The 14,208-nt window shown below is 42.2% G+C and overlaps 1 protein-coding gene and 1 pseudogene across 1 annotated transcript in view; one reads left to right on the forward strand and one right to left on the reverse strand.

The window, feature by feature from the left end:
- The window catches only part of LOC117441960 (uncharacterized), a 605,495-nt gene that overhangs the window by 477,366 nt on the left and 113,921 nt on the right, over positions 1–14,208 (forward strand). The window contains 1 exon segment of the mRNA XM_071202313.1: positions 165–1,088. Within this exon segment, the coding sequence (XP_071058414.1) occupies positions 165–1,088 (924 nt within the window).
- Positions 1–14,208, reverse strand: part of LOC117441961 (zinc finger protein 721-like) — a 143,217-nt pseudogene that overhangs the window by 39,100 nt on the left and 89,909 nt on the right.

The following is a 14,208-nucleotide window of genomic DNA, read 5'->3' on the forward strand; positions in this document are numbered from 1 at the left end:
TATAATAAAGACAAACAGTTGATAAGTAGTATTTTGTTAACTCAAGGTTTATATTAAGTGAGTTTTTATTGTGTTAACTTGTGTATTTATGCTTTTTAGATTGACTTTCTCTCTTTCTCTGTCCGTCTGTTCTAGAAACCGAAAGGAAGAGAGAGACGTCACAGCTGTCAGCAATGTGACAAATCCTTTACAGCATCTGGACATTTAAAGATTCACCTGCGTATTCACACAGGAGAAAAACCTTACAGCTGTGAAGAGTGTGGGACAACTTTCACTAGATCAGGTGATCTCAAAATACATCAACATATTCATTCTGGAGAAAAACCTTACAGCTGTGTAGACTGTGGGACAACTTTCACTACATCAGGTGCTCTCAAAACACATCAACGTATTCACACCGGAGAAAAACCTTACAGCTGTGAAGAGTGTGGGACAACTTTCACTACATCAAGTGCTCTCAAAACACATCAACATATTCACACTGGAGAAAAACCTTACAGCTGTGAAGAGTGTGGGAAAACTTTCACTAGATCAAGTACTCTCAAAACACATCAATTTATTCACACTGGAGAAAAACCTTACAGCTGTGAAGAGTGTGGGAGAACTTTCACTAGATCAGGTGATCTCAAAACACATCAACGTATTCACACTGGAGAAAAACCTTACAGCTGTGAAGAGTGTGGGACAACTTTCACTACATCAGGTCATCTCAAAACACATCAACGTATTCACACAGGAGAAAAACCTTACAGCTGTGAAGAGTGTGGGACAACTTTCACTCAATCAGGTGCTCTCAAAACACATCAACGTATTCACACTGGAGAAAAACCTTACAGCTGTGAAGAGTGTGGGACAACTTTCACTACATCAGGTCATCTCAAAACACATCAACGTATTCACACAGGAGAAAAACCTTACAGCTGTGAAGAGTGTGGGAAAACGTTCACTAGATCAGGTGCTCTAGAATCACATCACCGTATTCACACTGGAGAAAAACCTTACTGGTGTGAAGAGTGTGGGAAAACTTTCACTAGATCAGGTGCTCTAGAATCACATCACCGTATTCACACGGGAGAAAAACCGTACTGGTGTGAAGAGTGTGGAACAACTTTCACTAGATCAAATGGTCTCAAAAGACATCTTCGTGTTCACTCAGGAGAAAAACCATAGTGGGTTTCAGAGTGTAGGAGCCGCAATTAAGCATATTTTGTTTTTTTCACAGTTTACAATAAACAATTCCCATCTATTGGCCTTGTGTTGGGTAATCCTTTTTTCCATTACAGATCCCATCCCAACAGCGCCATCTGTTGACGTAACGTCAGAATTGACAGGCATAATGTTCACTGTTCCTTTGGGTTTCGTTTTCTGTCCGTCTGCCGACAGAGCGCTGTTTTATTGCTTTACATACCAAGGTTTAAGTACACTGTGTCAATAGTTGTAGTATGAGCATCATCTGGGCTGGCCGTCTGGTAGAATCGGTATGCTCTTCCTCCTGTGTCCACTTCCTCTCCTGTCACCTATGTCCCCTTTTATACACCCCACCACCAAGTGTTCAAAATAACATTCAGGGTGTCCGCGGGGTCTTAAAAAGCAACGACAACATGAAAGACCCTTTCATTTACTGCAACGACATGTCGGGAAACCCCCTCAAGGTATCAGGCTGATGCCCCTTTCACACCAGCGCCTTTTCAGCTCCGGCTCGGAGCTAGAGCCTGAAAAGCGCCGGGTTTTCCTGTTCACACCGCAGCGGCGCCGGCTCTTAGCTCCGGAATCCGCTTCATTTCCAGCTCCAAAAAATTGTCGGTCCAGAGGGAAGAGCTTCGGAGCTAAGAGGTGGCGTTGCTTACGTCTGTCTTACGTCGAGGCGTGCAGGAAACTAAACCCACCTCCCCTGAACATGGGTCGACTGTTATGCCTGCCTACAAGCAGTAGTGCCTACAGATGTAGCGCTTCGTTTCAGACGCCTACCCGTGCGGGTCCGTGATCGGCACGGGGTGGGCCCCTGCTGAAAAGTAAAACCCCCCCCGCAGGACTTGAAACGCCCCCTTGATAAATACATTTAATTATAATGAAACCAGCTGCAATGTATCATGGATCCACCAGGGGGAGCCGTGAAAAGCTGCCACACTGAAACTCATGTGAAATAAACAGCTGATCTACAGGTATCTGATATCGCGGATATTTGTTAAGATCCATATATGTCACGGATAGGATCATATTCTGTGCTAAGTAAGAGACATGTAATCATTTACTAAACATCACCATGTTTTTATTTAACAAAATAATGTTTAATTCACGTTGGCGTAAGTACAAAACCATCGCTATGTTTTTAGATCAGGAAATGCATCCAGGGTCAAACAAACGATTTTCGATCGTCATCCTCGCATTCATTGAATGTATCATATGTTCGCGAGTTGAAATGAATGCACTCAATTTAATCCACGTGAGTTTAAAACAACAACAACAATAATCGCTTTGTTTTTATATCACATCCGACCGGAGGAAAATGCAGCGGCTCTCACTACCGATCATCCTAATCCCACGGACAAACAATAATATGTACAGTGTTCATAGTTTACTGTATTATTAGTGTCTAATATTACTGCTTTAATAATCACACATTGAGTTGTTGAAATCAGACCGTCGTTTTTTTTAAACGCTCTGAATGAAACGGCAGCTCTCAGGTGATCAGCTGTGTGTTTACACAATAAAATATGCATAGTAATTTAATACCTTCCAACACACATTGTAAGAACAGTTCTGTTTCATATGAGTGTTGAGAGCCGTATCCACAAATCTACTAATGTTGCCCTCAGTGCACCAGATTGATGCATTTAACTTCAATTTAAATAAAAACATATTCTGTTGTAACAACAATAACATTATAAATAGTAACATAGCATGGTATTGCACATTTACTGTAGCTTTGAGTGTTACTGGCCTGAGATTTTTTTATTACATGAATGAAGGTGACTGAGGCTTTTTAATATAGACTTTTCAGTGTCCCACATTTTGCACAGAACTGTCCCACATTAGGAAAACAGATTGTCTGAGACAACTTGGCACTAAGAGTACTAATATGTCTACCATTTATTGTATGAGTTTAATATCTGCATGTTCTCTTTTGGTTTGATTAGGACACATCCTGGGGATTTCAGAATGTTACTGGATTTTGATTTATTGTATCGGCTTCATGTCGCAATATATTCCCGAAGTCTGAAATGCAAAAATGTTCCACATTAGGGCAATTCACCCTACATTTAATCATTTTGTTTATTTTTAACTAAATAAATGTGGTTTAATCCATCATGAAATTAATGTAGGCTATTTACTTAGTACATATCTGACATTAACGATTAACACACTGTTCATACTGCTCACAGGCTGATATCTAGTGTATTCATACCCCTCACTGTTTATTCATCATTCAATTCATTATATATTTTATTCTGTAGATTGTGAACATTACTTTTCACTTTACTGCTTGTTGCACCTGGTTAGAAGCTAAACTGCATTTCGTAGTCTCAGTACCTGTAATCTGTGCAATAACAATAAAGTTTAATCTAATCTTGAGCAGGAACTAATGTAGGCTATTTACTTAGTACATATCTGACATTAACGATTAAACACGTTTGTGCATTCTTTATGAATGCAAACCGAGTCATTTCGTTTATTTTTAACGAAATAAATGTGATTTAATCCACATAATTTACTGTGTTAATTGTTTACTTAGTATTGTTTAACTTGAAGGTGCCTGATGCGAACATTTCCAGAATGTATTTTCTTCACTTTTTAAATGCCTCTGTGATGTGCTGCTACCCATTTCCCCTCGGGGACTAATAAACGAATACTATGACATTAACGATTAAACCCATTTGTGCATTCTTTATGAATGCAAACCGAGTCAAGCCGACTCTAATAAACGAATACTATATATTGAACGTCTATTGAATGGCCTTTGCATGTATACAGTACAGTATAGCCCAACCATTTACACCTTCCTTTTTTCCCGTCAAGAGTTTGAATTGGAGAAAGGTAATCGATGGTGCTTTTATAGCCTATTGCATAATAACTGTGTGATTTATATTGCTTTTCAAATGCATATGGCCACCCATTTACACGGCTCTTCCCGTAGTTAGATCACTTTACATTTCTGCGAATGAATTTTTAATCACACACGTCTCCCCATCCCGAAAATAATAAAGAAAATAAAAAGAGGAAACAATTTTCAAGTTCAGTTTTCACCGTTTTATTTAAAATAACTGACATACAGTAACAGACACATGCTGTAGGCCTATCTGCTGCGGAAACCAGGACGAGCGATTTCGGGATCTGTTTTTCTGGAGCTCCTCAGTCTCTCGTTTACCCGGCTCCTGATCTTATGCCACTGGTCAATGTTCAGATTTGGGAACCGATTGGAAACATAGGACTCAATCTTTTGCTTCACATTGAGGGGAAGAGGCATTTTCCCATTGGTCCCAGTCCAGTTGGTTATTTTCACCATTCTCCCATATGTTACAAATGGCGTTATGGTCATGAACATATTAGCAGCATAGATCTCAGGGCGATGCTGTCCCTTAAAAAAGCTGTCCTGGTAAAAACTTTCCTCTCGTTCTGAGGAAACAGCCCTGGTGGGTTCATCAGGAGTGACTGCCGACCATGCCCCAACCCCCCCATGTTTCCTATGTATGTATGTTGGGAACCCTTTGTTTAAAACTAATTGGCCATCGGAATGTGTGGAGTCACATTCCACAGCTCTCCCCCCCCCCTCATGTGATCCCCCGCACACAGGGAGATCGCTTTTCTGGAGTGAAGAGAGCTGAAATATTGATATTGCAAGTTAGAAACGTAAAATGCATTTTGACAGACACTTGGGGGAAATATGCTGCATTTTGAATGTCCACCATTTCCACCGGAAATATCAAACATTTAATAAAAGTGAAAAACAATGAACAAGACTTAACGTATTCATCATAATTAATTATATTTATTTCGTTTGGATGTAGGTGATCTTCTACTATATGAACATTTTGGACCCAAAATCACAACAAAAACGTAAAAACAGATTTTGAAAATGATTTTATTTTTCACAACACAAACATACACAACGAAACCATTTAAAAGCTGGAAATATATACATGGGATGTGGCTATGATAATGTGAAAGTTTGATTGAGGTAGCATGGGATTTCATTCTGATAAGGCAAAAGTGTTATTATAAATATAATACAAATATATATACACATTATGTACAAAAATCTGTTTGTTCTGTCTTTATCTGTGCCCACGCTTCAAGGCGGTTTCTGTCAACTACGACACAGAGGGCAACATCACAGATTCCTCCTCCTCCATGTCAAAAAACAAGCTTAAAGCTTGACTCACGTTCAGAGTTCTCTTCATAGTTGAGTCTTCAAAACTCTAAATCTATCTAACTATATCTAAATTCTCAATGTTTGTCTGTCACTTTACTTCAATCGCAGTCTCCCGCAGCCTCTCTTCGTCTCCCGCCGCCTGTCTTCGTATATCTTCGTCTCTCTCCATTTCCCGCCGTCTCTCTTCGGTTCCCGCCGTCCCCCTTCGTCTCGTTTCGTATCACTCCGTTTACCTGATTACCTCACCCCCTCCCTGGTAAATACATCCTGTTGAGCAGAATCTACAGTTTCCAGTATTTTCCATTTCGTAAAATGATAAAATACGGCGAAGATATTAAAATATGTGCTTCCATTATTCATACTTCTGAAATATATCTGTATTAACTTTATATCATCGTATGTCCGTGTTTATTGGGTATTTTTGCATGAAACAAAGACTGGCATATAGTTTCAAGCCAGTACTTTCGACAGAAATACACATATACATCCTGTTGAGCAGGATCTACAGTTTCCAGTATTTTCCGTTTCGTAAAATGATCTAATATGGCGAAGATATTCAAATATGTGCTTCCATATTTCATACTTTTGAAATGTATTAACTTTATATCATCGTATCTCCGTGTTTACTGGGTATTTTTGCATGAAACAAAGACTGGGATATCGTTTCAAGCCAGTACTTTCGACAGAAACACACGACAATGTTGTCCGGACTGTTGTTTTTATGCGGCACCGGCTTGAACAGGTCATGTGATCTGATCACGCCGGCGTGACGGTCGACTCCAAAGGGTTAATATTAAATACATATAAGTATTTTTACAACTTGTATTTAGAAATACTCTGTTGTAATTATTGATGCATGTGTTCATCCATTCAATGTGGCATCTGCTATAATGGGGTTAATGTATGATATTACTTAATAATACAATACATTATAATATATGATATGATAATTACATTTTAGTTTTATTCATTTCTTATTTCATAGTTTCTCATTATTATTATTTTTTATCGCTCATCTTATTTTTGATTTTATTAATCTGTGTGAATCTGTGCTGTCCTGTTTTTCACTCTCACCCTGTTGCTGTTTGAACTACTGAATTTCCCCACGGGATTAATAAAGGTCCATCTTATCTTATCTTAATGTATAAGTTGATTTACTTCAATCTACTGTACAATATTACAGGAAATATACTGCATAAAGCAAACTATATACTTTATTAGATCTAAAATATTGATGTTTCTACAACACCCATTGTGTATTTTGTGAATGAAGCACCATCTCATGGTTAAATCCTGTAATTGAACAAATGGGGAAATAGGGCAACGCCCTCTAGCAATTTGGCAACACCCCCAGCCACTGGCATCCGCTGGGCTTTTGACTGGGACACACCCATTTGAGTCTGATCTGGAGTGCTACATCTGTACACCTGAACATCAGCAGGAGAGGACTCTTTAAAGTAGAGACACTACATACTGATATACACCTGAACATCAGCAGGAGAGGACTCTTTAAAGTAGAGACACTACATACTGATATACACCTGAACATCAGCAGGAGAGGACTCTTTAAAGTAGAGACACTACATACTGATATACACCTGAACATCAGCAGGAGAGGACTCTTTAAAGTAGAGACACTACATACTGATATACACCTGAACATCAACAGGAGAGGACTCTTTAAAGTAGAGACACTACATACTGATATACACCTGAACATCAGCAGGAGAGGACTCTTTAAAGTAGAGACACTACATACTGATATACACTTGAACATCAGCAGGAGAGGACTCTTTAAAGTAGAGACACTACGTATCGATATACACCTGAACATCAGCAGGAGAGGACTCTTTAAAGTAGAGACACTACATACTGATATACACCTGAACATCAGCAGGAGAGGACTCTTTAAAGTAGAGACACTGCATACTGATATACACCTGAACATCAGCGGGAGAGGACTCTTTAAAGTAGAGATGCTACATACTGATATACACCTGAACATCAGCAGGAGAGGACTCTTTAAAGTAGAGACACTACATACTGATATACACCTGAACATCAGCAGGAGAGGACTCTTTAAAGTAGATGCACTACATACTGATATACACCTGAACATCAGCAGGAGAGGACTCTTTAAAGTAGAGACACTACATACTGATATACACCTGAACATCAGCGGGAGAGGACTCTTTAAAGTAGAGACACTACACACTGATATACACCTGAACATCAGCAGGAGAGGACTCTTTAAAGTAGAGACACTACATACTGATATACACCTGAACATCAGCAGGAGAGGACTCTTTAAAGTAGAGACACTACATACTGATATACACCTGAACATCAGCAGGAGAGGACTCTTTAAAGTAGAGACACTACATACTGATATACACCTGAACATCAACAGGAGAGGACTCTTTAAAGTAGAGACACTACATACTGATATACACCTGAACATCAGCAGGAGAGGACTCTTTAAAGTAGAGACACTACATACTGATATACACCTGAACATCAGCAGGAGAGGACTCTTTAAAGTAGAGACACTACGTATCGATATACACCTGAACATCAGCAGGAGAGGACTCTTTAAAGTAGAGACACTACATACTGATATACACCTGAACATCAGCAGGAGAGGACTCTTTAAAGTAGAGGCACTACATACTGATATACACCTGAACATCAGCAGGAGAGGACTCTTTAAAGTAGAGACACTACATACTGATATACACCTGAACATGAGCAGGAGAGGACTCTTTAAAGTAGAGGCACTCCTTCGCTGAGTCATCTTATCCAGCAGCTCTAATGGATAACGGGTCAGATAAGAGCTGTTTGATCATGATCTGACGCTGAAGGTCCAGAGTCTGAGTCTGAGTCTGAGACCCGCGCGTCATATTTTAAAGATGTTTGGATTATTGAGAAGTATACAGCTCCCTTTCATCTGAGTGTTGAGAGCTGTTTCCATCAATTCATGTTGTGCTCAAAGTGCACCCGATTGATGCTTTTAACTTCAACATTTAAAAAAACATCTTCCCGTGGGTGCATACCCCCATAGAGGAGGTGAGGACCCCCATAGAGGAGGTGAGGACCCCCCTAGAGGAGGTGAGGACCCCCATAGAGGAGGTGAGGACCCCCCTAGAGGAGGTGCATACCCCATAGAGGAGGTGAGGACCCCCCTAGAGGAGGTGCATACCCCCATAGAGGAGGTGCATACCCCCATAGAGGAGGTGAGGACCCCCCTAGAGGAGGTGAGGACCCCCCTAGAGGAGGTGAGGACCCCCATAGAGGAAGTGCATACCCCCATAGAGGAGGTGAGGACCCCCCTAGAGGAGGTGAGGTCCCCCTAGAGGAGGTGATGTCCCCCCTAGAGGAGGTGAGGACCCCCATAGAGGAGGTGCATACCCCCATAGAGGAGGTGAGGACCCCCATAGAGGAGGCGAGGACCCGCCTAGAGGAGGTGAGGACCCCCCTAGAGGAGGTGAGGACCCCCATAGAGGAGGTGAGGACCCCCCTAGAGGAGGTGAGGACCCCCATAGAGGAGGTGATGTCCCCCCTAGAGGAGGTGAGGACCCCCCTAGAGGAGGTGAGGACCCCCATAGAGGAGGTGAGGTCCCCCCTAGAGGGTGTGATGTCCCCCCTAGAGGAGGCGAGGACCCCCCTAGAGGAGGCGAGGACCCGCCTAGAGGAGGTGAGGATCCCCCTAGAGGAGGTGAGGACCCCCCTATAGGAGGTGAGGACCCCCATAGAGGAGGTGAGGACCCCCCTAGAGGAGGTGAGGTCCCCCCTAGAGGAGGTGAGGACCCCCCTAGAGGCGGTGAGGACCCCCATAGAGGCGGTGAGGACCCCCCTAGAGGAGGTGCATACCCCCATAGAGGAGGTGAGGACCCCCCTAGAGGAGGTGCATACCCCCATGGAGGTGAGGTCCCCCTAGAGGAGGTGAGGACCCCCCCCCCCTAGAGGAGGTGAGGACCCCCATAGAGGAGGTGAGGTCCCCCTAGAGGAGGTGAGGTCCCCCCTAGAGGGGTTGAGGACCCCCCTAGAGGAGGTGCATACCCCCATAGAGGAGGTGAGGACCCCCCTAGAGGTGGTGAGGACCCCCCTAGAGGAGGTGAGGACCCCCATAGAGGAGGTGCATACCCCCCATAGAGGAGGTGAGGACCCCCCTAGAGGTGGTGAGGACCCCCCTAGAGCCCTCGACTGGTTTTATGTTTTGAAAGTAGCCCTCACCCTAAAAAAGGTCAGTGACCCCTGGTCCAGAGTCAGTGTCCCCAGTGCATCCCTTTCACATCAAGGTACTTTTCAGATGATTTGACAATTATTTTGATTCTTTCATTCCGGCTTTAGTCTGCGCTGAACAGTTGATCATCTCTGCCATAAACAGTACAAACTCTCTTTTACTCACTATCAGAGTGTCCTCCTTCAACTTAACGTCCTGCCTCGTCACTTCCCTCTGCCATCTCTCGTCCAGTCACAGTCCAGTGTTGCCACCACCCCCTCTACCGCTCTACCGCAGACCGGAAGTTTACAAGCGCACGCTCAATGAACCGGAAATGGAAATACGTCATCCCGTGCAACTAGCCTATTGTAGTGGATTACATATTAACACATGTGAGTGTGAGGGTCCAGAGTCAGAGACCCGCCCCCTGCTTCCTGTCTGTTGCTCAGCAACATGGACATGTTCCACTCTGACACAACGTCTGCTTCCTTCTCATCATTACTCTTCTTTCCTGAGAAGTGATCAACGTCTCTGGGAGGGGACAGACTTTGGCACTGAGATGGAGTTGTAGAGATATAAAACTTGAATTGTGTGAATTTAAAGATTAGGTTCCTGTTTTAAGGTCCAAGCGAGGGGGGGGGGGGTGTCTTTGTTTGTGTCACCAAATCTACTTTCAGTCTTTTTGCATCTTTTTAACACTTGTTCTGTATTCATGTGATCGTTCTAAGTCGTCTGTTTTGATCCCCTTTCAGTCCTTTTGCTTTCTAAGTGGTTGCTTTGTGTATGTTTCAGTACTTCCTCCTCTCCTTGCAGTAACTCAGCTTCTCTCTGATGTTTCTTTAGTCATTTGATCATGGCCGTGGGAAGGAGGGGTGCTGAGGGGGCTGCAGCACCCCCACCTGCTGGTGGAGAGTTGTAAGTGCAACGCCAAAAAGTTCACTAATCAAATCAATACAAAAGTTTTATTTTGAGTGTGTTTGAGTTAGCATTTCAGTGTAAGCAGTCTCTAAAAAGCTTCACGATAAGAGAAAGGGATCATGCAGTGTGCTTCTTCTGTTGCTCTGCTCTGGAAAAGAAGCTCGTCAGCGCAAGATCAGGGATGGGAGTTTTGTGAAAGCACGGTTTAAGAACTGGCGAAAGGCAGAGGAAACATTTAGGGAGCATGAGAAGTCCCATCAACACACAGGCCGTCAACAAGCTGGCAGCATGACAACGAACACCGATGAACGCGCTGCTCTCACAAGCTGCTGCTAAAGACCAAATGACTGCATTTAGTGTGAGGCTATTATACCGGACCTTCCCTCCACGCAGATCACGCAGATCACGCAGACTGCGTGGGGCCTCGTTTTGCGGAGGGAGCCTCATCTGAAGCGCAAACGCAGTGTAAGCGCCACAGTTTCGCCGCTGCGAGGCACCCCCACCCGCACCCCCCACTCTGACTGACTTTCCGCGTCCCTGCATTTGATGTTTCTTTTTGGTTGTTTGAAGTCACATATCACAGGTGAGCTACACCGGACCCCCCCCGACAGGTGGAGCCCTCCATCAGGGAGACCAGGGGCTGGAGGCGGGGCTTAGAGACCGGGACTGAAACACAGAGGAGAGCAGGGCAACCTTTTTTTATTACAATTCATCTTGTTTTAATTTGTATTGGCTTTTTCTTTACTGCATTTAAAAGTAGTTTTATAAGATGCTTCCTTTGCACAATATCTTATTGATTTATTTATGCCTTGTTAAAATGTGCTCAATAAAAAAACTTGATGACATAAATGTATTTATTTTTGTATTAGACTGAAGTTGTTGTGTTTTCATGGCTCCTTTATAACCGGCAGAGAACGCCTCATCAGGTCAAAGGCTACAGGTTAGAGGACCAACTGCATCACCATGCTATATTCTGACTGGGGCCAGTTATCTTCTGAGGGGGCCCAATAAATGCAGGACGAAAAACACAAAGACAGAATGAAGTAATTGCGCATAAGAAACAATGCATGCAGTTATTCTTTCAGTACATATTTATTTCAGATACTTATAGCTACAGTTTTTACGCTCTAATGGGTCCGACTAGAAAGATTGTCGTGGCTTCATTCCTTGTTTTTCTATCAAGCCACTAGACGCCTAAACAGACACTTCTAACTCGTTTTCTTTCCTTTATATTACTTACCGTTGAAGAGTCGCTTGGTCTCCGATGGTTTGGATGATATTATGCGATGTGTTTGCTCAAAATAAAATAACAAACTTTTACACATGCAACAAAGAAAAGAGGCCTTTACAATATTCAAAACAAAGAGGCAAAACTCAAATAAAATAACAAACGACGGTATTCTTTCTTCTTGGTAAGGCTTCTATAACTTCATAACTTAAAGGGTACTTGTACGATTTGTGTACGTGTATGGTTAAAACTGTTCCTCGACGGCGTCTCTCCAACAGGTTGCCCATCACTGTGGCTTCAGCGCAGGCGCCGTGGGAATTGTAGTCCTTTATAGTGCGTTGACTACAGACGTCACCATTAGGTGGCCTTTCTTATCAAATCAAATACTGGCTCCAACGATGACAAATAACGTTTAATCATAAACTTTTCATTTCCAGGGGGCCCACCTGGACTCTTTCACAAGGAGGACTTGTACTCAAATGGCACAACCCCAAACGGAACCTTCGCCCCAATGACCTCGTGGTCATCGTGGATAACACAGCACCGGGTGATACAGACACTGTCAAGGTCCAAAGGGCTTGTCCGCAGTGTCTTGGTGAAAACCAAGAGTAGCACCTTACAGCGACCAATTGACAAGCTCTGTCTGCTTCTGGAAGCAGTTGATTGAACACAAGGTGTCATGTGCTAGTAACCTCTGACACCCAGTATCACACACATACACATGCCCCCCCCCTTTCCTCTTGAACTCATGCAAACACACCACACACAAACATTGGACTATGAACTATGACAATGATTGTATATTGATGACGGTTACATTTGAGTAACTGCTTGTTTTGTGGCTCTATTATAATGTATTAATTGTTTTGCTACTGCGTCAACAATTAGGGGCCGGTATGTTAGAGCCACAAAGTTATTATTTCGAGTCATAATTTGATAAATGATGTAATGATGGAAAAGGATTTATATTGCCATGGTGAATATGTTTTTGATGAAATGATTGTTAATTTTATATCGTAAATATGATCTGTTTCCTTGTACCTTCCGGTGTGTATTTAAGTGAGGTGACTCGGAGACCTGATGAGACGGGGAGCGGAACAGTTTTTCCACCGCAAATTGCAGACAGAGATTGGTGTTGCAAATTGGACTGCAAACAAAGTATAGTTTAGTTAGGAAAGCATATCGCCGAAATACTGTATAATATTTTGAGACTATTAAGTCAATACTTTGTTGTTAATAAATTGTATATTTTTTGACTGAAAACTTCGGCTGCTTATTGTTTGGATTGCGTCAACCCCGCTCTATAGTGGCAAGAGTGCCAACATTACAGGTCTCAATCATACTTTAAGTATAATAGGAAAGCATCCAACCGGAAAGTGTGTACACTGCAGCCAGCCAGAAAATGTTGAGCATGTTTACTGCTTTGCAGGAAATTAGTACTCAGAGAAATGTGCTTTTCCAGACACTGAAGAAAGCAACATTCCATGACTTGTCGCTATCAGGGCTGTTAGGGGAAAACATCAGGCAATATATATTGTGAGATTATTACGTTTCTAAGAGAAATTGATACTTTTAAAATAATCTAGAGTTTTGGTTCTTTGTTTTGTTTCTTGTTTTCTGCATAGTCTCTTGTCCACACTCCAGTCCAGTTGGTGGCGGTAATGCACCTACAGTTGGTTTGCCAACCGCCAATAAACACGAAAGAAGAAAGAAAACGAAGAAGAAAACGAGAAAACGAGAGAAGAAGAAAACGAGAGAGAAGAAGAAGATGCACCTTTAAAGTTCTTTGCAATCCGCCCAAAACCGAGAGGAGGAGAAGAAGGGAGAAAAGAAGAGGTGAGTGTATTAAACACCTGCAGAGGTTTATTAAGTGTATTTACACCTCTAGCTTACAGTTAATCACGAATCAGAAGTATCTTATTTAACAAACAGCTATAATTGGAAGAAAGAAACTCACAAAAAAACTTAAAATGTGCGACAAAAATAGTCTCAAACTATCTTTAAATAAAGGCTAACAGCTACAGTCTAACAGCTAACAAGTCTGAAAGCTAAAGTCGAAAGCTAACGGCTATCGGCTAACAGCTACAATAATTCCAGTTCGGCTCTGGGGAGTAACAGTTGATTTGTAATGCTCAGCTGACTTTATGTTAGTTATTTATTACACCAGTTGTCTTTAAGACGGTTTGAGTGTTGTGTTGGTGCTCTTTGCCATAGATATGGTTTAAATGTAGCTCTAACTAGCTTATTAGCATCGCCATTCACCACGACGTAGCATTTTTCCCATTGAAATGAATGGGGTTTTCAGTTAGCTACGCTAAGCGAAGCGACGGTTTAGCTCATTAGATAAATAGATATATTTAAATAATGATTTATCTTAAAACGGGAAATGATTGTGTCCCAGCAGAAGTGTTTTCAGCATTACACGAGTTAAACATATTTAAAAGATGCAATAAGATAATAAAAATGAAG

This window comes from Pseudochaenichthys georgianus, unplaced genomic scaffold (genome assembly GCF_902827115.2).
Source record: "Pseudochaenichthys georgianus unplaced genomic scaffold, fPseGeo1.2 scaffold_223_arrow_ctg1, whole genome shotgun sequence".
In the NCBI taxonomy this organism is placed as follows: domain Eukaryota; kingdom Metazoa; phylum Chordata; class Actinopteri; order Perciformes; family Channichthyidae; genus Pseudochaenichthys; species Pseudochaenichthys georgianus.